The 25,612-nt window shown below is 20.2% G+C and overlaps 7 protein-coding genes across 7 annotated transcripts; all 7 read right to left on the bottom strand.

Moving 5' to 3' along the window:
- Positions 1 to 1,707: 1,707 nt before the first annotated feature.
- Positions 1,708 to 2,878, bottom strand: PY17X_0100049 (PIR protein; the record flags this gene model as incomplete). The annotated part of the gene is made up of 3 exons (XM_022956046.2): positions 1,708 to 1,794; positions 1,898 to 2,728; positions 2,864 to 2,878. 3 exons carry the CDS (start codon positions 2,876 to 2,878, stop codon positions 1,708 to 1,710), a joined length of 933 nt encoding a protein of 310 aa, XP_022810940.2.
- A 2,839-nt stretch (positions 2,879 to 5,717) lies between these two features.
- PY17X_0100053 (PIR protein) lies at positions 5,718 to 6,775 on the bottom strand (the record flags this gene model as incomplete). The annotated part of the gene is made up of 3 exons (XM_034637426.1): positions 5,718 to 5,783; positions 5,867 to 6,625; positions 6,761 to 6,775. 3 exons carry the CDS (start codon positions 6,773 to 6,775, stop codon positions 5,718 to 5,720), a joined length of 840 nt encoding a protein of 279 aa, XP_034493321.1.
- Positions 6,776 to 9,843: 3,068 nt separating this feature from the next.
- On the bottom strand, positions 9,844 to 11,019 carry PY17X_0100059 (PIR protein; the record flags this gene model as incomplete). Its single annotated transcript, XM_034637454.1, has 3 exons — positions 9,844 to 9,909; positions 10,014 to 10,868; positions 11,005 to 11,019. 3 exons carry the CDS (start codon positions 11,017 to 11,019, stop codon positions 9,844 to 9,846), a joined length of 936 nt encoding a protein of 311 aa, XP_034493322.1.
- A 2,342-nt stretch (positions 11,020 to 13,361) lies between these two features.
- Positions 13,362 to 14,400, bottom strand: PY17X_0100063 (PIR protein; the record flags this gene model as incomplete). The annotated part of the gene is made up of 3 exons (XM_022956769.1): positions 13,362 to 13,427; positions 13,517 to 14,266; positions 14,386 to 14,400. 3 exons carry the CDS (start codon positions 14,398 to 14,400, stop codon positions 13,362 to 13,364), a joined length of 831 nt encoding a protein of 276 aa, XP_022811025.1.
- Positions 14,401 to 16,706: 2,306 nt separating this feature from the next.
- PY17X_0100069 (PIR protein) lies at positions 16,707 to 17,728 on the bottom strand (the record flags this gene model as incomplete). Its single annotated transcript, XM_034637457.1, has 3 exons — positions 16,707 to 16,772; positions 16,863 to 17,594; positions 17,714 to 17,728. 3 exons carry the CDS (start codon positions 17,726 to 17,728, stop codon positions 16,707 to 16,709), a joined length of 813 nt encoding a protein of 270 aa, XP_034493323.1.
- Positions 17,729 to 20,291: 2,563 nt separating this feature from the next.
- Positions 20,292 to 21,477, bottom strand: PY17X_0100075 (PIR protein; the record flags this gene model as incomplete). The annotated part of the gene is made up of 3 exons (XM_034637485.1): positions 20,292 to 20,357; positions 20,447 to 21,325; positions 21,463 to 21,477. 3 exons carry the CDS (start codon positions 21,475 to 21,477, stop codon positions 20,292 to 20,294), a joined length of 960 nt encoding a protein of 319 aa, XP_034493324.1.
- A 2,320-nt stretch (positions 21,478 to 23,797) lies between these two features.
- Positions 23,798 to 24,990, bottom strand: PY17X_0100081 (PIR protein; the record flags this gene model as incomplete). Its single annotated transcript, XM_022955275.1, has 3 exons — positions 23,798 to 23,884; positions 23,990 to 24,838; positions 24,976 to 24,990. The coding sequence occupies 3 exons, from the start codon at positions 24,988 to 24,990 to the stop codon at positions 23,798 to 23,800; spliced, it is 951 nt and encodes a 316-aa protein (XP_022810744.1).
- Between the last annotated feature and the right edge of the window lie 622 nt (positions 24,991 to 25,612).

Below are 25,612 nucleotides of genomic sequence, written 5' to 3' on the forward strand. Positions count from 1 at the left end.
TTAATGATTCCGATAACTATATTTTCATTTCTATATACTTCAATTTATAAATATACCTTATTGAGTAATTTTACAATATATTTTACGCATATTTTCCACGGTTTAAAACGACAATTAGCACTGAATCCGTATTTATAACCTTAAATAAATCTCTGAATGTAGATTGTTTTTAAAATAATACTTATTAGATATTAACATATAAATAAATATTGATGGAAATTTTAAAGTATAATAGAAAACTATGTTTAATTAAGTTATTATATTTTACTTTAAGAGGAGAGAGATAAGATATATTTGCTCTTTTATTATTTAAATTTATATAAATATTCTCTAAATGCTCTGAATTGTTCATTTTTATCTTATATAATCTATTGTTATAGTTATTAATGCATATACATTCAAATAATTTATTAAAATTTCTATATTTTATTAGTTCTATGGTAAAATAATGATAATATAATACGCGTTAATATGGAATAATAAAAAGAAATTTAACGTTGATTGAATCATTAATCCTTTCACTATTGATCCAAATTTTTATAATATAAAACTACAAATCCTAAATTGAATCTTTAACAAATATATAAAAATTATGCCTTTATAATGTATTAATATGCGTCTTTTCGATAAAATTAATATTTAATTATATGAACTTTCCACAATAAAACAATATTTCAATATTAGTTACTAGTAGAGTAATTTATTATATTATATTATATTTATAGGGGTACAATAATAACGTTATTCTATCTATCTAATTATTTATAATTATTAGTACAAACTATAACATTATATTTTATTAATATACTTATATTTTATTTTTTTAAAATTCTAAATGTAATATATTTATACTTAAAAACTATAAAGCTTAAAAATTAATATTAATTAATCTAATGTTATATCTTTATAGTAAATAAACTAATGTATATATAAGTATCTCGATTATTTGAATTAAAAACTTTAGCATAAAATGAAACTATATATAATCGAAAAATAAAAGGATAATATACATATATCTATAATTTAATTTTTTATTAATATGCATATTTTTATTGACTATTAAAAATCTTAGATGCATAAAATTCCTTTTATAGATAACGGTGTATTCTCGATTCTCGATCGATATTTTATGAACATCTATTATTACAGTTCAGTTGTATAACACGATTTAAATTAAAATAAATATGATATAAATAATAAGTTTTACTAAATAAAATATTCCATGAAATAAAGAAACATATGATGTTATGTGTAATTCAATATAGCTCTGGGCTATCAAGACTTATATAATAGGCAATTATGATATATATAATATGAATTCATATATAGTCAATATCTATATTAATATATTTAATATAGTTATTTTAATTTAACTATATTAAATCGATATGATCACTTAATTATATATATTATAACTTATGAGAAAATGTTATACAACCCAATTCATATTAGCTTATCCTCATTTGGGGGTGAATATTTGGGCATCATCTCTTGATTAAACATACGGGGTGGTACATATATTTAATTACTGTTCAAGTTATAAAAAATTAAATTACAATATAATATATAACCCTAACCCGAATATGTGTTCCACAACATAAAAACTATATAAAAATTATGCAAAAATTACTTCACAATAGACAGTTTCTTAACATATATCAATAATTATTACTATTCCTGAAATTGTCACTCTCTTCGAATCATATATTAATGATTCATTCTCTTCTTTATATTTTTTATTTTTTCTCTTATTTGTTGTTTTTTAAATCGTTTCCGAAATCCAAATAATGAATACTAATATAAAATGTTAAGAAACGTATAATTTTTTTGTTAACGTTTGCATATATATAATGAAAATAATATTTAAATGTAATATTTTTTAATTCCTTATTATTACCTTATAAGAAATTCCTAAAAAAAATGCTATTGCACCAAATATCGATAAAACTGTAAATAATTTGCTTGTTATCGACGAACTTGATGCCACATCTTCAGAAATTACTCCAGAACTTCTTAAATTTTGTTCAGAAATTTGTTCAGGACATTTTGGAATAATATTTGGTTTTTTTATCGTTGGAAAGGATGAACTGTCTTTGCATTTCTTTTTAAAATTATCATAATCATTTGATAAAGTACACAATATTTTATTACAGAAACTATCATTAGCAATACTAGAATCTTCACTAAGTTCTTTATATTTATTAGCAAATTCATTAACATCATTCAAATATTTTGTACAATCTGACGTGCTATCATTAAATCCATTATACATGGTACATAATGATTTAAATGGAACATAAAATTTAGACATATTATTAATATCAATATTCACAATTTGTTTATCGTCTAAAAGTTCCTTATAATTATTATACTCCGTAAAACCCGCTATAGAATTTGTATACTTTTGATTATGTTTTATATCTGTATTATAAAAATATTTTAGACTGTCGTTTGATTCATTTTCCTTTAGGTTTAACATATAACTTAACCATATCATAATGTAATCAAAAATATCGTTTTTATTTTTTGCATTATTCTTAAGCAAACCAGAAGGCCCAAAGAATTGATTAAGCAAATAAAATAATCCAGCACTAATTTTTTCGAAATCACTATCACAACGATAACTATCACAATAACCATCTAAGAAATTTCCTTTATTAATTTGATACTTTTTATCACTGGTCAATTTATCGGGAAAAAACTCCCATAGATTCTCGAACTTTTCAGACTAGGAAAAGATTTAAAAACATTTATTAGAAATGTATATTATTGAACATTTTATTAAAACGATATTTAATGATATATATATAATACATTATCAAAAAATATAAAGGAAACTATTATTATTAACAAATGCATATACCACTTGTTTATTCATTATAATGGAATCTTATTTTTGATTCGTAAATTGGGTAAAATAATCCTGCTTTATATACACTGTCCCCAATATGTGACGCAAATACTTTAACCCTATATATAAAAATTGTCTGTAGTTAAGTATATTATATGTTTTTCAATAATTAAATTAATATAGAATAATAAAATAATATTATTACTAAAGGAACGTTTTATTTATTTTTGTGACAATTATTTAAATTACCTTAAATAGAGGGTTGCTTAATACATTTTAGTTAAATATAAATACGATGCATTTTATAAAAAAAATGCTATTCTTACTAACATCTGGTAAAACTCTGTTATAAAAATGGATATAATTTTATAAATAATTTAAAGTATGTTTGAACATAGAAAAGGAATATATTTATATTTTATGTTTTAATGATTGCCTTTCTAAAACTTAATACTGTATAAATCTAAAAAATTAAAAATTATATTATTACTATAATCCTTAAAAGTATATAAATAGTAATTTTTTAAAATATAATAAATATTTATATAATTATTTCTAATACTATATACCATGTTTAATTAAAATTATATTATTTTCGAATTAAGTTGCATTGTTCCCTTTTTTAATTGCATATAAATAATTTTAATATTATTTTATTTAATATAGATAACTTTACAATCTATGTTAACGAGTCCAATAACTTTATTTTTATTCTTATATAATTAAATTTATAAATATATCTTATTATATAATTTTATAATATATTTTGCACATCTTTCTCACGGTTTAAAACGACAATTAACACTGTAACCGTATTTATATGCTTAAATAAGACTTTTAATGCATATTGTTTTTAAAATGATACTTAGTAAATATTAAATATTAACACATAAATAACTATTGATGCAAATTTTAAAGTATAATATAAAACTATGCGTAATTAAATTGTTATAATTACATTTTAGATAGGAGAGATAAGGGAATTATATTTTGTTAAGACAAGGATATAGCCATATACGATTTATTTATTCTACATATTTTAATTATATTTTCTACCATTAAATCTTTCAATCCATGTACATATATTAAAATTAATCACTAAAAATGGCTTAGAATTATTTTCTAAATATATAGTTTGCTTTTATATTTTATAATAAACAATATTTAGTTCTATGATGAAAAACTATAAAATTATTAATATTATTTTTCTTGATAGTGTTAATTCTAATATGATCGCATTAATGCATACTTAAATAAATGTTATAATATGTCATTTGATCTTGTATGCATACAATTTTAATCTTATCATACCTTTAATAATATATATGATGAATTTATACCCACATAGTGTATCAAATGAATTTAATGATTTGTTCGTATTTAATACGTTTTTCTATTTTTATTACTATTATTATTGTTACTTCTACGTCACTGTATAATCAACGGAATAATTAATGCGCTTAATAAAAATACTTTAAATCAATTAGTAATTTTTTTGTTTCATTGTTTTAAAGTATAACACTTTAGAACATATTATTTCGTAATAACAATATATTTAAATTGTAAATTTAGAGTTTTTATATATATAATAACCTAATAAACATATTATTAATTCAAATTAAATTAATAATTACATATGTTTTCTGTATACTTTGCATTAATATATAATTGTATATGTTTCCCAAATTTAACATATTCCAGTGCTTAGCCATTGGTACAATATTATATATATTAGAACAATAACGTTAATGTTATTTACCAAGTTGTTTATAAGTATTATAACAAACTATAACATTAAATTTTATTATATACTTATATTTTTTCATTTAACTATTTTAAAATTTAATTTATTTATACCTCAAAATATAAAATTTAAAAATTAATAGTGATTTATCTATTATTGTATCTTATGATAAATAAATTATAGCATACAAAGCAATTTCTATTAATATTAATTAATTTTAATAAAAATGTAAAGGAAATACAAAAAGAGAATAGTAACTACAATTAAAACTTAAAAAGTATTGTATATATAGTGTATTTTTTATGTATTACTAAAAAATGTTAGAAGCGTAATAATATTTTATAGACAATGTTACATTGTCGATTTTCAATCGATATCCCATGCATCTATATTTTATGAATATATATTATATATTGGTAATATGTTCAATTAATCTTAAAAAAACACATATTAATATGAAGGTATATTATATTGTATAGGGACATTCAGAATGGATTAAATTATAATTTTACCTTGATATGCAATATTATTATATAGTTTGGTTGAAAAGTTATAATTAAATCAAATAATAGTGGCACAAATTATAAGTTTTACTAAATAAAATGTTTCATCAAATAAAGAAATGTATTGTATAATGTATAATTCAATATAACTCTGGATTAACAATCTTTATATAATAGATAATAAAGGCTCTTATGCATGGTTAACCAAAAAATTGTAGTAATATATACAATGCGAAGTTATAATATTGTCACATTTAATATATATGAACGAATTATGTATAAGTATTATAACTTATAAAGTATGTTATGTACCCCCTTTTTTGGTTGAATATTTAGACATAATCTCGAAATTAAACATATGGGAATGGTAAATATATTTGATCAACATTTACAAACCAATAAATATTATAAATTTATTCAAAATTAAATGAAATATTATATTTAACCCTAACCCAAACGTGGGGTCTACAAACATAATCTCAATCCTGACCCACAACATAAAAACTATATAAAAATTATTTATTTCCAAATAGATAGTTTCTTAAATATGTAATCATTATTACTACTCCTGAAATAGTTACTATTCTTCGAATCATATATTAATGATCTATTCTCTTCTTTATTTTTTTAGCTTTTTTCTTAAATGTTGTTTTTGAGATTGTTTCCGAAATCCAAATAACGAATACTAATATAAAATGTTAAGAAGCGTACGGTTGTTCGTTAATGTTTACATATATATAATATTTTTTTTAATTCCTTATTATTTACCTTATAAGAAATTCCAAATAAAATTGATACTGCAACAAATATAAATGTAATTGAAGTTAGTGTGCTTTTTATTACTGATCTTCGTGAAAAAGTTGGAAGAGATGGGAAATTGATAGATTTATCAGAATCACATTTGCTTTTTAAAATATTATAATCATTTGATAATGTAGACAATACATGATCATAGGGACTTCCTTTAGTATTATTATAATATTCATTAAGTTCTTTATATTTTTCAACAAATTCTTTAGCTTTTTCTGAATATGTCTTGCAATCTGGATTGTCATCATTAAATTCATTATACATGTTACATAATGATTTTAATGCATTATAAAATTTATATATAACGTTCTTATTTATGTTCATCAAATATTGTTTTTTATCTATAAGATCCTTATAACTATTATAAGCATTAACACCATCTATTTTCTTATTATACTTCGCATCATCCTTTATATATTTTACATAAAAATCATTTATATTGGTGATTTCCTCATGTGATTTTAGGCTTAACATATAACTTAACCATATGATAATGTATTCAACAATGTCGATATTACTTTTTGCATTATTCACAAACGAAGAATTATTCTCAAAATTTTTCTCAAACAACCATAAACATATTGCATTAACTTTATCGAGCTCATTCGTACAATTATTATTACAATATGAATTGATAATTTCATAATCTTTAAATTGATAGTTTCCATTACTCAATGTATCGGGAAAAGCAATCCATATATTCTCGAACCTTTTACACTAAGAAACCGTTTAAAATAGTATAATAACAATATGCGTTAATGAAACTCTTATAAAATAAAGTTTAATGATATATATAATACAATATCAAAAAATGTAAAGGAAATTATTAATATTATTAAAAAATGCATATACCATAAATCCAGCCATTGTTCCGAAATTTTATTTTTGATTTGCAAATTGAGTAAAATCATGCTGTTTTATATACGATGCACCAAATATGTAACGCAAATACTTTAATCCTATATATAACAATCGTCTATAGTTAAATATATTATATTTTTTTCAATAATTAAATTAATATTGAATAACAAAATCATATTATTACTAAAGAAACGTTACATTTATGTTTATAATAGTTAGCTAAATTACCTTAAATAGAAGGTGCTTAGTACACTTTTGCCATATGTATATATGATGCATTTTACACAAAAAATGCTATTCTTAGTAACACTGGTATAACATTATTATAAAAATTAATATACTTTATAAATAATTTAAAGTATGTTTGAACATCGAAAAGGAATATATTTATATATTATGTTTTAATGATTGCCATTCTAAAATTTAAATACTTTATAAATTTAAAAAACAAAAAATTATATTATTACTATAATCCTTAAAAGTATATAAATAGTCATTTAATAAGATAAATTAAATTTTTATATAATTGTTTCTTATAATATATAATATAGTTTTTTCTAAAATTATAGAATTTTCAAATTAAGTTATGTTACTTATATCTCTATGCAAATTATATAAATTTATATTGTTTTTAATGAATTTATATAAATTCATAATTCATTTTAATGATTTCTATAACTTTATTTTTATTCCTATATACTTCAATTTAGAAATATTCTTTATTGAGTAATTTTATAATACACTTTGCATATTTTTCCACTGTTAAAACGACAATTAGCGCTGAACCCGTATTTATAAGCTTAAATATGTTTTTATATGTAGATTTTTTTTAAAATAATACATAGTAAATATTAAATATGTAACATATAAATAAATATTGATGCAAATTTTAAAGTATAATAGAAAAATATGTTTAATTAGGTTGTTATATTACCCTTTAAGAAGAGAAAGATAATATATATCTGCTCTTTTAATATTTAAATTTATATAAATATTTGTTAAATGTTCTGAGTTGTTCATTTTTACCTTATATATTTTATTATTATAGTTATCAATGTATATACATTCAAATATTTTATTAAAAATTATATACTTTATTAATTCTGTGATAAAACAATGCTGTTTGTTATTAAAGATGGTTCATTAAATAATTATAATATAATATGCGTTCATATGGAATAATAAAATGAAATTTAACATTAAATGATCATTTAACCCTTTCTCCATTGATCCAGTTTTTTATAATATAAAACCACATGTTCCGAATTGGATATTTAACAATAATATAAAATTGATATCTTTATAATGCATTATTATATGTCATTGATTTTTTATTTCATAACACAACTTTTAATATAGGAAATATCCACTTTTATATTTTTTTTACTGAATATGCATAAAAAACAATTATATTTTGCAATGTATGATAGAGACGTAGAGGGTCACTGTTTATATTTTTTAAAAATATTATTATGAATTTTTTCAATAATAAATTATTTTATAAAATATATTTTTTTTATTCATTCATTATATTATTAATTATTTTATTCTTATAATTTTAGAGAAATATTATAATGGAAATCAAATGAATTGATTAAACAACATCGTTTTATATAGATTATTAAAATACATATATTTATATTATAATATTACACATATATATTTTTTGATGATACTTATGAGTTTATTTACCTATAATAATAATAAACGAATTTACTTATTTGTTATTTTTAATATTTATATTGAATTTTAAAGTCAGAATCATAAACATCTGAGCTTTGGTTATTTAAGAAAAAATATAAGACATTAATTAAATTTATAATTCTAAAGAATTGTGATTTCTTTATAAACAAAAAAAATTAAAAAAAAAAAAAAAAAATTAATAAATGGTACAGGATCGCCTTGCATAAGTTGGTACATATTTAACAATGGAGATTTTTCCACAAACGGAATTTATTGATTTTTTAGTCTGTTTTTTTTGATTAGATGAATTTATAATTATTTGCATTTTATTTTTTTCCATTAGTTGAGTTTATAACCTCTTTCATGTTTTTTTTTCTTCAATCCCTTTCTCCATCCAAATGGCAAATACTAAAATAAAAATAGTAAAAATATATAATATTTGATAGTGAAGAAATGTTTTAAAAATTGTATACTTCATAACTTTCTTTTTATTTACCTTGTACATAATTCATAAAATAATGTGTGTAAAATAAATATACCTTTAACGTAACTTATTTCACTATATGTATTTTCTCCAAATACCACTTTATACTTTTATTCCATTCAAATCCATTCCTACATCACTTACTTCATCTATCATTTTGTTCCGTTGTCACTGAGGAAGGAAATCATAATAATTATTTTCTTCCAATTCCCTCTCTCCTTAATTTTTCATATTAAATGCTATAATTATTTAAATCAACCTTTTCTTCTAGGACCAAATCGATGCTTTGGAATCATCTTTTTATATCGATTCCAATATTCGATAAATTCCCCCATAAACCAATAACCCCAAATTAACAATAAAATACAAAAAGACTTAGTTAAACACATTTACCATTAAGTTATATTAACAAAAAATCAAATTCTTATTTGCCAAAATATATTATTTTATTCATTCCTTTTCATATTCATTTTCATCCTTATTTTTTCTCTTACATATTTAGACCTAATATGAATCTTAATAATTATAACCTATCTTATACATATTTTTAATAATTTATTTCCTATATATATTTAAAACAATTCTTTAAACTAATAGATGTTATCAAATTATAAAAAAATATTCAAAATTAAATGCAATATGACACTTAACCCTGACCCACAACATAAAAATTGTTTAAAAATTATACAAAAACAGTATAAAAATGTTATAAATATATATATATAACAATATATATATTGATTATATTATTTAATTATTATTATAGACCCAATAATTATGTTCAAAAATTATGGTAAAAAAATATTTATTTTAAACTAGACAATTTCTTAACATATATCAATCATTATTACTATTCCTGAGATAGCCATTACTCTTCAAATCTTATATTAATTATCCATTTTCTTATTTATTTTTTTAGCTTTTCTCTTAAATGTTGTTTTTGAGATCGTTTCCGAAATCCAAATAACGAATACTAATATAAAATGTTAAGAAGCGTATTATTTTTTTGTTAACGTTTACATATATATAATTAAAATAATATTTAAATAAAATATTTTTTAATTCCTTATTATTCACCTTATAAGAAATTCCCAAAAAAAATGATATTGCAACAAATATCGATACAACTGGAATTAATTTGTTTGTTATCGACGAACTTGATGATGTAACTCCAAAATTTTGTACATCATTATGTACAGAACCTTGTACACCATTTTCTTTTATTTTTATCGGTGAAAGGGATGGAATATCGTTACAATCAACGCTAATTCTATTACAAAATCCTTTAAAATTATTATAATCATTTGATAATGTAGACAATACTTGATAATAAGGACTATCTTCAGTAATATCAGAAACCTCATTAAGTTCATTATATTTTCCAACAAATTCTTTAGCACAATCTAAATAGTTCTTATTTGATGTGTCGTTTGCATCAAGCTCAGTATACATGTTACATAATGGTTTAAATGCATCATAAAATTTAGACATAAGCCCAAAATTAATACTCAACAATTCCTTTTTTTTATCTATTATTTCCTTATAATTTGTATATCCCGTTATTTCTGTTAATGTATCACTACAATCTTGACCACCATTATCACACTTATTATAATATGTATTATTCTGTATATATTTAACATAAAAATCATTTAGATTGTTGATTCCTTCATACGTCTTTTGGTTTAGTTTATAACTTAACCATATGATAATGTATTCAGCAATATTGATATCATTTTTTTTATTTTTCACAAACAATTGGTCAAACAACCATAAACATCCACCATTTATTTTATCGAGCTCAGTTTCACATTTATTTTCTGAACCTGCAATAGGACAATAATTATTGAAACTTTTAAGAGTTTTTAGATCAAGTGCGGCTTTGCCTAATTCATCGGGGAGATAGCTTCTCAATGTATCAAACCTTCGACACTAAGAAAACATTTAAAAAAGTATAATAAAAATATATGTTAATGAAATTCTTATAAAATCAAATTTAATGAATTTTATGCCAATATAATATCAAAAAATACAATAAAAAGCAAATTTTATTAAAAAATACAGATACCATGGTATTGTCCATTGTAATTTTATTTTGTTTATAATATGTAGATTATGTAATATCATATTATTTTATATATTTTACGCTTAATAAATGACAAAATAATTGAACATAACATAAAATTGTATATGGTTAAACATTTTATTATCATTTTTAATATTAATTTAAAGATAATATGAAACAATATATTCTTTTATGGTGATTAGATAAATTGCCTTGTGTTGGGGGTTGTTTAATATATGTTTTATCATATGTATATAAATACAATTTTACATAAATTGTTATCCTTAATAATACTCATATGAGCATTATTATAAAAGTTAAAGTAACATTATAATGAATAAAAATATATCATCTTATACATATGGTTTAATATAGAACATAAACAACGTCATATCTTTTGTTTTAATAAGTGGCGCCCCAAAAATAATATACTGAGAAAATCGAAACAATTAAGAAATTCATTATTACTATAGTATTAAAAGTATATAAATAGTTATTTTTTAAAATATATTAAATACTATATATTTGTTTCTTATAATATATAATATTGTTTTTTCTAAAATTATAGTATTTTCAAATTATGTTGTATGTTCCATTATCTTTTCAAATTACATAAATTAATAATATTTGTAATTAATATAGATAAATTAATAATCCATTTTAATGAGTCCGATAACTTTATTTTTATTCCTATATACTTCAATTTAGAAGTATATTTTATTGGGCAATTTTATAAACTATTTTATGCATATTTTCCATTCCTTAAAACAATAATTAGCACTGAACCCGTATTTATTATGCTATTTATATGCTTAAATAACTCTTTAAATGCATATTGTTTAAAAATAATACTTAGTAAATATTAATATATAGGATATAAATAAATATTGATGCAAATTTTAAAGTATAATAGAAAAATATGTTTAATTAAGTTGTCATACTGTCCTTTAAGAGGAGAGAGATAAGATATATTTACTCTTTTAATATATAAATTTAGATAAATATCCGTACATGTTCTGAATTGTTCATTTTTTTCTTATATATTCTACTGCTATAATTATCAATGTATAAACAATCAAATAATTTATTAAAAATTCTATATTTTATTAATTTTATGACAAAACAATGATAATATGGAATAATAGAAAGACATTTAATGTTAATTAAGTCTATATCCTTTTCTCTATTTATCCAGTTTTTTAGGATATAAAATTATAAATCCCAAATTGGATCTTTAACAAATATATAAAAACTATCCCTTTATATATATTATTATATGTCTTTTCGATAAAATTCATATTAATATTTAATTATATGAAGTTTCCACAATAAAACAATATTTCAATATTAATTATTGGTATTTTACTAGATTATATGTATAGTTATATAATATAACAATAATTTTATCTATAATATTATTTATAATTATTAGAATAAAATATAACATTAAATTTTATTAATACACTTATATTTTATTTTTTTAATTATTTTAAAATATAATTTATTTATACCTCAAAGTTATAAAATTTAAAAATTTATAGTGATTAATATATTATACCTTATGATAAATAAATTAAAGCATTTATAGCTAGTTCTGTTAATATTAATTAATTTTAATACGAAGGCAAAGGTAATACAAAAAGAGAATAGAACTACAATTAAAACTTAAAAAATATTGTATATAATTCAATTTTTATGTATTACAAAAAATGTTAGAAGCATAATAATATTTTATAGATTATGTTACATTGTCGATTCTCGATCGGTATTTTGAATCTATATTTTATTTTTATCTACTATTACAGTTCAGTTGGATAACATGATTTAAATTAAAATAAATATGATACAAGTTATAAGTTTTACTAAATAAAATTTTCATAAAATAAAGAAACATTATTATATGCATAATTCAATATAGTTCTGAGCTATCAAGGCTTATATAATAGGCAATTATGATATATATAATATGAATTCATATATAGCAGATATCTATATTAATATATACAATGTAGACATTTTATTTTAATCATATAAAATTGGAATGAACACACAATTATATATATTATAAATTATGAAAAAATATTATGTAACCCTTTTCATATTAATGACAATGCTCCTTTGGGGTTACAAATTTTTAACTTCATCTAGTGATTAAATATATGAGATGATATATATATTTAATTAGTGTTCAAATTGTAAAAAATTAATACAATATAATACTTAACCCTAACCCGAACATGGGTTCCATAACATAAAAACTATATAAAAATTATGCAAAAATTACTTCCCAATAGACAGATTCTTAACATATATTAATCATTATTAATATTCGAATAATATATTAATGATCAGTTTCTTCTTTATTTTTTTAGCTTTTCTCTTAATTTTTGTTTTTGAAATCGGTTCCGAAATCCAAGTAACGAATACTAATATAAAATGTTAAGAAGTATACGATTTATTTGTTAACGTTTGCATATATTTAATGAAAATAATTTTTAAATTCCTTATTATTTACCTTATAAGCAATACCCAAGAAAATTGATGCTGCAACAAATATAATTGCAATTGTAATTAGTATATTTTTTGTTACTGAACTTCGTGGACAAGCTACAAGTGAGATATTACTACATTTATCACTATATTTATTTTCAAAAATTTTATAATCATTTGATAAACTAGACAATAGTTGATAATAAGAACTTCCTTTATTAACATCTAAAGCATTTTTAAGTTTTTCATATTTTTCAAACAATTCTCCAGCACTTTTTAAACATTTATTGCATTGGTCGTCATCTGCAACAATTTCATTATACATGTTACATAATGATTTAAATGCATCATAAAAATTAGATATATCTTTAATATCGATATCCATCGATTCTATTTTTTTTTTTATAACATCCTTACTAATCTTATTATCACTATCACTATTAGCATTTATTTTCTGATAATAACAACTATTTGTTACTACAATATTATTATAAAAATCGTTTAATATGATCGTTCCATTTTCTTTTTTTTGATTTAGTTTATAACTTAACCATAAAATAGCATATTCCACAAGTTTATCACCCGCTAAATTTTCATTTTTATTATTATCATTAAGTAAAGATAGCAATGCTATAAAAAAAGAGCTAAGTTTTCGGTCATCATTACTACAGTCATTTTTAGGGAAAGCTACTTTTAACAAATGCGTAGAATGATATTCTCCCGGGTTGTTCGGATCATCAACAACATATTTATCAACCGTATTAATTATACCACACTACGAATATATTTTACGAATTAAACAAAAAATGTATTAATATAAATATTACTAAAATTAAAATTAATATAATTTATAGGAATGCATCATACGAATAATATAAGAAAAAAGATATATACCACATTAGAAACCATTATAATGAAATTCCGTTATAATTTGGAGGTTATGCGGGGTGATGTTATTTATATATATTCTATAAAATATATGGTATATTTACTTAATCTCTTTATGTAGCACTTATCTTTCGTTAGACATATTATTCTTAATTTTAACTTCATATAAAATAATAATACATTAGTATTACTAAAATATTATACTTATTTTATGACATTTAGCTAAACTATCTTAAATAGGGGTTTGCTTACACACTTTGCCATATGTATATATGATGCATTTTATACAAAAAATTGTATCTTGCTAACATTTGGTATAACTTTATTATAAAAATTAATATACTTTTATAATGAATTTAAAAAATATATACATATGCTTTAATATAGAACACAAACAACGTCATAGAACTCAAATACTGCACAAATATAAAAAATTAACAAAGTTATTATTATTAGAATTCTTAAAGTATATAAATAGTAATTTTTTAAATATATTAAATTTGTATATGCTTGTTTCTTATAATATATATTATAGTTTTTTCTAAAATAATACCATTTTCAAATTAAGTTACATGTTACATTTTCTATGAAAATTAAATAAATTTATATTGTTTTTAATGAATGTAGATAAATTCAAAATTCATTTTAATGTGCTCAATAACTTTATTTTTATTCCAATATACTTTATTGGATAATTTTATAATATATTTTCCCATCTTTTCCATTCTTTAAAACAACAATTAGCACTGAATCCGTACTTATAAGCTTAAATAAGTCTTTGAATGCGTATTATTTTTAAAATAATCCTTAGTAAATATTAACAAATAAATAACTATTGATGCAAATTTTAAAGTATAATAGAAAACTATATGTAAATATGTTATTATATTGTCCTTAAGAGGAGAGAGATAAGATATATTTACTCTTTTAATATATAAATTAAATTGAATATTCACTAAATATTTTGCACTGTTCATTCTTATATTATATAGTTTATTTTTATAGTTATCAATGGATATACATTCAAATAATTTATTAATATTCTATATTTTATTAATTCTATGGTAAAATAATGATAATATAATACGCGTTAATATGGAATAATAAAAAGAAATTTAACGTTGATTGAATCATTAATCCTTTCACTATTGATCCAAATTTTTATAATATAAAACTACAAATCCTAAATTGAATCTTTAACAAATATATAAAAATTATGCCTTTATAATGTATTAATATGGGTCTTTTCGATAAAATTAATATTTAATTATATGAACTTTCCACAATAAAACAATATTTCAATATTAGTTACTAGTAGAGTAATTTATTATATTATATTATATTTATAGGGGTACAATAATAACGTTATTCTATCTATCTAATTATTTATAATTATTAGTACAAACTATAACATTATATTTTATTAATATACTTATATTTTATTTTTTTTAAATTTTAAATGTAATATATTTATACTTAAAAACTATAAAGCTTAAAAATTAATATTAATTAATCTAATGTTATATCTTTATAGTAAATAAACTAATATATATATAAGTATCTCTATTATTTGAATTTAAAACTTTAGCATAAAATGATACTATATATAATCAAAAATTAAAAGGATAGTATACATATATCTATAATTTAATTTTTTATTAATATGCATATTTTTATTGATTATTAAAAATGTTAGATGCATAAAATGCCTTTTATAGATAACGTTGTATTCTCGATTCTCGATCGATATTCTATGAATATATATTATTACAGTTCAGTTGTTAAAATACAATTTAAATAAAAATAATAATGACACAAATAATAAGTTATACTAAATAAAATGTTTGATCAAATAAAAAACATATTATGATATGCATAATTCATTATATTTATGATTAACAAACTTTATAAAATAAATAATTATGATATAGCATAATATGAATTAACATATGTAATATAGTTATTTTACTTTAATCATATTAAATATATATTAACACTCAATTATATATATTATAACTTATGAAAAAATGTTATACAACCCCATTTATAATAGCTTATCCCCATTTGGGGTTGAATATTTGGGCATCATCTCTTGATTAAACATACGGGATTATACATATATTAAATTAGTGTTTAAGTTATAAAAAATTAAATCCAATCTAATACTTAGCCCTAACCCGGATATGGGTTCCACAACATAAAAGCTATATAAAAATTATGCAAAAATTACTTCGAAATAGACAATTTCTTAAAATATATCAATCATTATTACTATTCCTGGAATAATCACTACTCTTCGAATAATATATTAATGATCAGTTTCTTCTTTATTTTTTTAGCTTTTCTCTTAAATGTTGTTTTTGAGATCTTTTCTGAAATCCAAATAACGAATACTAATATAAAAAATTAAAAAAATGTACGATTTTTTTGTTAATGTTTGCATATATTTAATGAAAATAATTTTTAAATTCCTTATTATTTACCTTATAAGAAACTCCCAATAAAATTGATGCTACAACAAATATAATTGCAATTGCAATTAGGGTATTTTTTGTTACTGAACTTCGTGGACAAGCTACAACTGATGGAACATTATTACACCAAATACTATTATAATTACCTTCAAAATTTTTATAATCTTTTGATAAACTTAACCATAGTTGAGAATAAGAATTTTCTTTAGTAATATCTAAAGCATTTTTAACTTTTTCACATTTTTCAAAAAATTCTCCAGCATTTTCTAAACATTTCTTGCATTCAGTATTTGCTTCTGCACTAATTTCACTACACATGTTACATAATGATTTAAATGCATCATAAAAATTAGATACATCTTTAATATTCATATTCATCGATTTTATTTTATTTTCTATAACATCCTTATTAATATTATTATTAGTAGATATATTCTCCTCATATTTATTATTTTTTACTACACGATTAGTATAAAACTCGTTTAATGTAGTAGTTCCATTTTGCGTTTTTTGATTTAGTTTATAACTTAACCATAAAATAGCGTATTCAACAAGTTTTTCACCATCTATACCTTCCTCACCAATCATATTTAGTAACATTATAAAACCAGCGACAATTTCTTCTTCATCACTACTACATTTATTGCCAGGGCAATACATATGTAATATATTCACATCATATTCTTCCGGGTTTTCCGTATTATCATCAAAATATTTATCAATCGTATTAATTGCATCACACTACGAATATATTTTACGAATTAAACAAAAAATGTATTGATATAAATGTTACTATAATTAAAATTAATATAATTTATAGGAATACAACATACGAATAATATAAGAAAAAAGATATATACCTCTTTATAAGACATTATAATGAAATTCTGTTATAATTTGGAGATTATGCGGGGTGATGTTATTTATATACGTTGTATTTACTTAAGCTCTTTACGTAGCAGTTATCTTTCGTTAGACATATTATTCTTAATTTTAACTTCATATAAAATAATAATATATTAGTATTACTAAAATCATATTATACTTATTTTATGCAATTTAGCTATACTATCTTAAATAGAGGCTTGCTTATACAATTTTGCCATATGTATAAATGATGCGTTTTATACGAAAAATAGTATTCTTACTAACATTTGGTATAACTTTATTATAAAAATTAATATACTTTTATAATGAATTTAAAAAATATATACATATGCTTTAATATCGAAGATAAATGACGTCATAAAACTTAAATAATGCACAAATATATAAATTTAAGAAAGTTATTATTATTACAATCCTTAAAGCATATAAATAGTCTTTTTTAAAAATATATTAAATACTATATACTTGTTCCTAATAATATATAGTATAGTCTTTTCTAAAATTGTAATATTTACAAAGTTGTATTGTTCCATTTTATATCCCCAATACATTAATTATATTGTTTTTAATTAATGTAGATAAATTAAAAAACAATTTTAATGTGTTAAATAACTTTATTTTTATTCCCATATACCTTATTGGATAATTTTATAATATATTTTACGCATAATTTCCACGGTTTAAAACGACAATTAGCACTGAACCCGTATTTATAACCTTAAATAAGTCTTTAAGTTCATATTGTTTTTAAAATCATACTTAGTAGATATTAAATATTAACATATAACTAACTATTATGTACATTTTAAAGTATAATAGAAAACTATGCGTAATTATGTTGGTTTATTATCCTTTAATAGGAGAGAGATAAGATATATTAGCTCTTTAATATATATATTTATATAAATATTTCCTAAATACTATGCATTGTTCATTCTTATCTTATATATTTATTGTTATAGTTATCAATGTATATCCATTCAAGTAATTTATTAAACATTCTATATTTTATTAATTCTACGATAAAACAATCCTGTTTGTGATTAAATACGATTCATTAAACAATAATAAAATAACATTTAACATAAATTGAGTTTTTAACATTTTCCCCATTGATTCATATTTTTAGAATATTAAACCACATATCCCAAATTGAATCTTTAACATATATATAGCATTGATACCTTTATAATGTATTGTTATGTGTCTTTTCGATAAAATTAATATTTAATTATATGAAGTTTCCACAATAAAATAATATTTAATATAAGTTGTTCGTAGAGTATTTTGTTAGATTATATATATGGGCGTATAATAATAACGCTATTCTATCTTTCATATTATTTATAATTATCAGAACAAACTATAACATTAAATTTTATTAATATACTTATATTTTGTCTTTTAAGTATTTTAAATGTAATATATGTATACCTCAAAATATAAAATTTTAAAACGAATAGCGTTTAATCTAATATTATACCTTTATAGTAAATAAATTAATGTATATAGAACTATCTCTATTATTTGAATTTAAAACATTAGCATAAAATTATATTATATATAATCGAAAGTTAAAAGGATAGTATGCCTATATATATAATGTAATTATTTATTAATGTACATATTTTTATTGTATTATTAAAAATGTTAGATGCATAACATGCCTGTTATAGATAATGTTGTATTGTCGAACCTCGATTTATATTATATGAATATCTATTATATATTGGTAATATGTTTAATTAATATTAAAAATATACTCATTAACCTGAAGATATATTATAATGTAAATGAATATTCAAAATGAATTTTATTATAATTCATATCCAACTTCATATATAATATTATTATACTGTTCGGTTATCAAAATGCGATTTAAATTAAAACAAATGATACAAATAATAAGTTTTACAAATAAAATATTTTATCAAATAAAGAAACATATTGTGTTATGCATAATTCAATATAGCTATGATTATCAATCTTTACATAATAAATAATTATGACATATCATAATATGAATTAATATATGTAATATAGACATTTTGTTTAATCATATAAAATCGATATGAACACTAAATTATATATATTATAACTTATGAAAAAAATTTATGTGACCCTTTTCATATTAGATTATGTCATTTGGGGTTGCATATTTTAACTTTTGAACTTTATTTCCTGATTAAACATATAGGGATGATGCATATATTTAATTAGTGTTCAAACTATAAAAAATTAAATAATGATATAATACTTAATCCTATCCCGAATATGGGATCCACAAACATAACCCTGACCCACAACATAAAAACTGTTTAAAAATTATACAAAAACAGTATAAAAATGTTATAACTATATATATATATAACAGTATATATTATTGGTTATATAATTTAATTATTATTATAGACCCAATAATTATATTCAAAAATTATGGTAAAAAATTATTTATTTTCAAATAGACAGTTTCTTAAAATATATTAATCATTATTAGTATTCCTGAAATAATCACTACTCTTCAAATCACATATTAATAGTTCATTTTCTTTATTTTTTTAACTTTTCTCTTAAATGTTGTTTTTGGGTTCGTTTCCGAAATCCAAATAACGAATACTAATATAAAAATGGTAAACATATTAATATTTTTTGATAATCGTATATAAGTAATCATGTAAATAATTTATAAATTCCTTATTATTTACCTTATAAGAAATTCCTAAAAGAAATCCTATTACACCAATTATCGATAAAACTGGAATTAATTTGCTTGTTATCGACGAACTTGATGATGGAACTTCAGAAATTTGTTCAAAACCCTGTCCATTCTGTTCAAATATTTTTCCAGAATTTTGTACACCATTTTCTTTTATGTTTATCGGTGAAAGGTGTGGCATATTGCTACAATCAACATTATTCATACTACAATAATTTTTAAAATTATGATAATCATTTGATAATGTAGACAATACTTGATAATAGGGACTATCTTTAGTAATATTAGAATTTTTGTTAAGTTCATCATATGTTTTAACAAATTCTTTAGCATTTTCTAAACATTTCTCACATTTTAACTCTCCTGCAACAAGTTCAGTATACATGTTACATAATGATTTAAATGCATCATAAAATTTAGACATATCATTAATATCAATAGTGATAACATTTATTTTATTATCTATGATTTCCTTATAATTTGTGTATCCTGTTATTTTTTTTAATGTATCACTACAATCTTTAACATCATTATCACAATTAGTATAATGCGTATTATTTTCTATATACTTACTATAAAAATCGTTTAATTTGGTGATTTCGCTTTCTTTTTTTAGGTTTAACATATAACTTAACCATATAATAATGTATTCAGCCATGTTTATATTTTTTTTATTTCTTACAAACAATTGCTCGAACAACCATAGACATGCACCATTTATCTTATCGAGATCAGTCTTACATCCTGTTCCATCTGATTCTCCATTAGAGCAATAATTCTTAATGTTCCCTAAATTATTAATATCACTAGTTGGATGTTTGCTTAAGTCATCGGGTAAATAGGTTCTCAAGTTATTAAACCTCATACACTAAGAAAACATTTTAAAAAATATAATAAAAATATATGTTAGTGAAACTGTTATAAAATCAAATTTAATAAAATTTATAAGTAATATAACATCGAAAAATATAAGGAAAAGCAAATTTGATTAAAAAATTTATATACCAGGGTATAATCCATTATAATTTTATTTTGTTTATAATACGTAGATTATGTAACATCATAATATTTTATATATTTTGCGCTTAATAAATGACAAAATAATTGAACCATAGCATAAATTTGTCTATGGTTAAACATGTTATTATCATTTTTAATAATAATTTAAAGATGATATGGAACAATATATAATTTATTGTAGTTAGATAATTGCCTTATTTTGGGGGGATGTTTAATACATTTTTTATCATATGTATATATAATACAATTTTAAATAAATTGATTTCCTTAATAACACGTATATGAGCATTATTATAAAAATTAAGCAACATTTTAAGGAATTAAAAATATATCGTCTTATACATATGTTTTAATTTAAAAAATAAACAACGTCATATCTTTTGTTTTAATAAATGGTACCCCAAAACTAATATACTGAAAAAATCCAAACAATTAAGAAACCCATTATTACTATAATCCTTAAAAGTATATAAATAGTTATTTAATAAGATAGATTAATTTTTTATATACTTGTTTCTTATAGCATATAATACAGACTTTTCTAGAATTATAACATTTACAAAATAAGTTGCATTGTTCACTTTTTTAATTGCATATACATAAATTTGTATTGTTTTTATTTAATATATATCCATTCCAATTATATTTAACATTTTCAATAACTTTATTTATATTCCTATATAATTAAATTTAGAAATATACCTTATTGAGTAATTTTATAATATATTTTACGTATCGTTTCCACGGTTTAAAAAAGTAGCACTGAATTCGTATTTATAAGCTTAAATAAGTTTTTATATGTAGATTGTTTTTTAAATCATACTTATTATATATTAAATAAATAACATATAAATGCATATTGATGATATTTTAAAGTATAATATAAAACGATGTTTAATTGGGTTGTTATATTACCATTTAAGAGGAGAGAGATAAGATATATTAGCTATTTTAATATATAAATTTATATAAATATTCTTTAAATGCTCTGCATTGTTCATTCTTATCTTATATATTTATTGATATAGTTATCAATGTATGTATATTCAAATAATTTATTAAAAGTTCTATATTTTATTAATTATATGATAATGTAATGTTTTAGATTAAAAAATGATTATTCAATAAAAACTAATAATATAAGAGTTAATATGGAATAATAAAATGACATTTAACATGAATTGAGTCTTTATCATTTTATCCATGGATCCAAATTTTTATAATATAAAATCACATATTCCAAATTGAATCTTTAACAAAAATATAATCATTGATATCTTTATAATGTATTATTTGTCTTTTCGATAATATTAATGTTTAATTATATGAAGGATCCACAATAAAACAATATTTCAATATTAATTATTGATAGAGTATTTTATTAAATTATATGTATAGGCATATAATAATAACGTATTATATCTATCATATTATTTATAATTATTATAACAAAATATAATTCGAAATTTTATTAATATACTTATATTCTATTTTTTAAATCTTTTAAAATATTATTTATTTATACCTCAAAATATAAAGTTTAAAAATTAATAGTGATTAATATATTATTATACCTTATGGCAATAAATTAAAACGTATAAAACAACTTTTATTATTACTAATTTTAATCAAATGTAAAATATAAAAAGATAATAGTAACTACAATTAAAACTTAAAAAAATATTATATATAGTTCAATTTTTTATGTATTACTAAAAATGTAGAAGAATAATAATATTTTATAGATAACGTTGTATTGTCGAATATCGATCGATATTCCATGCATCCATATTTTATGAATATCTATTATTATAGCTCAGTTGGATAACATGATTTAAATCAAAATAAATATGATACAAGTTATAAATTTTATTAAATAAAATTTTCATTAAATAAAAAAACATATTATGATATGCATAATTCAATATGCCTATGGGTTAACAAGTCTTATACAATGACGGTTATTATATAGAAAATATATATATTAATATATGCAATATAGAAATTTTATTTTAATCATATTGAATCGGCATGAACACTCAATTATATATATTATAACTTATAAAATATGTTACGCAATTCATTACATATTAGCTTATTCCCCTTTTTGGTTGCATATTTGGGCTTTCGAACTTTATCTTGTGATTAAACATACGAAATGATACATATATTTAATTCGTGTTCAAATTATAAAAATTAAAGATATATTACTTAACCCTAACCCGAATATGGGTTCACAAACACAACCCTGACCCACAATATAAAAATTATATAAAATTATGTAAAAATTACTTCCAAATAGACAATTTCTTAAAATATATTAATGATTCACTCTCTTCTTTATATTTTTTAGTTTTTCTCTTAATTTTTGCTTTTGAAATCGTTTCCGAAATCCAAACAACGAATACTAATATAAAATATTAAGAAACATATGATTTTTTTGTTAACGTTTGGATATATTTAATGAAAATAATATTTAAAACGCTATATTTTTTAACTCTTTATTATTTACCTTATAAGAAATTCCTAAAAAAAATGCTATTGCACCAAATATCGATAAAACTGTAAATAATTTGTTTCCTATCGATGAGCTTGATGATACATCTTGAGAAATTTGTTCTAATCTTTGTAAAGGTTGTTCAGGATTTTGTTTAGAATTTTCTACACAATTTTTGGGTTTTTCTATCGCTTGGAAGGATAAATTGGAACATTTAACATCACTATGTTTCTTTTTAAAATCATCATAATCATTTGATAAAGTACACAATAGTTTATTACGGGAACTGTCATTAGTAATACTAGAATCTCCATTAAGTTCATTATATTTTTTAACAAATTCATCAGCATAATTCAAACATTTATCACAATTTGGTTTCGTTTCGTTAAATGCATTATACATGTTACATAATGATTTAAATGGAGCATAAAATTTAGACAATTTTTCATTAGTAATATTCATCAAATCATTTTTTTTATATATAAGATCATCATAATTACAACCATCAACACCATCTATAGTATTTTTATACTTATCTTGATTTTTTATATATATTTCATAAAAATTTTTTAGAATGTTTCCTTTTTTATCCTTTAGGTTTAACATATGACTTAACCATATGATAATGTATTCAACAGCATTGATATAATTTTTTGCATTATCCTTAAACACACCAGAACTTCCAAAGAATTTATTAAACAAAAATAAACATCCAGCATTAATTTTATCGAGAGGATGATCATGATCACATTTATCTTTAAAACAATAACTATTTAAAAAATTACCATCTTTAAATTCATGATATTCATTAGTTTCGGTCAATGTATCGGGAAAATCCTCCCATACACTCAGAAAGCTTTCACACTAAGAAAACATTTAAAAACAGTTATTAGAAATGTATATTATTGAACATTTTATTAAAATAAAGTTTAATGATATTTAAATATAATACAATATCAAAACATGTAAAGGAAATTATTATTATTAACAAATGTATATACCACTTGCTTATCCATTGTGATAAAATTTTATTTTTGATTTCTAAATTGAGTAGAATCATTCTGTTTTATATAGACTCACCCCAACATGTGACGCAAATACTTTAACCCTATATATAACAACTGTTTGTATTTAAATATATTATAAGTTTTTCAATAATTAAATTAATATAAAATAATAATACAGTAGTATTACTAAAATCATATTATACTTATTTTATGACAATTAGCTAAATTACCTTAAATAGAGGATTGATTAATATTGTTTTGATTAAATATAGATATGATGCATTTTATGCAAAAAATTTTATTCTTACTAACATATGGTATAACTTTATTATAAAAATAGATATACTTTTATAAAGAATTTAAAGTATGTTTGAACATATGAAAGGAATATATTATATCTTCTGTTTTAATGATTGCCCTTCTAAAACTTAAATACTATATATAACTAAAAAATAAAAAGTTATATTATTACTATAATCCTTAAAGTATGTAAATAGTTATTTTTTAAAATATATTAAATTTTTATATACTTGCTTCTTATAATATATATCAATATTTTATTAAAATTATAACATTTATAAAATAAGTTGCATTGTTCCCTTTATTAATTGCATATACATGATTTTAATAT

The sequence above is a fragment of the Plasmodium yoelii genome (genome assembly GCF_900002385.2).
Source record: "Plasmodium yoelii strain 17X genome assembly, chromosome: 1".
NCBI classification, from domain to species: domain Eukaryota; phylum Apicomplexa; class Aconoidasida; order Haemosporida; family Plasmodiidae; genus Plasmodium; species Plasmodium yoelii.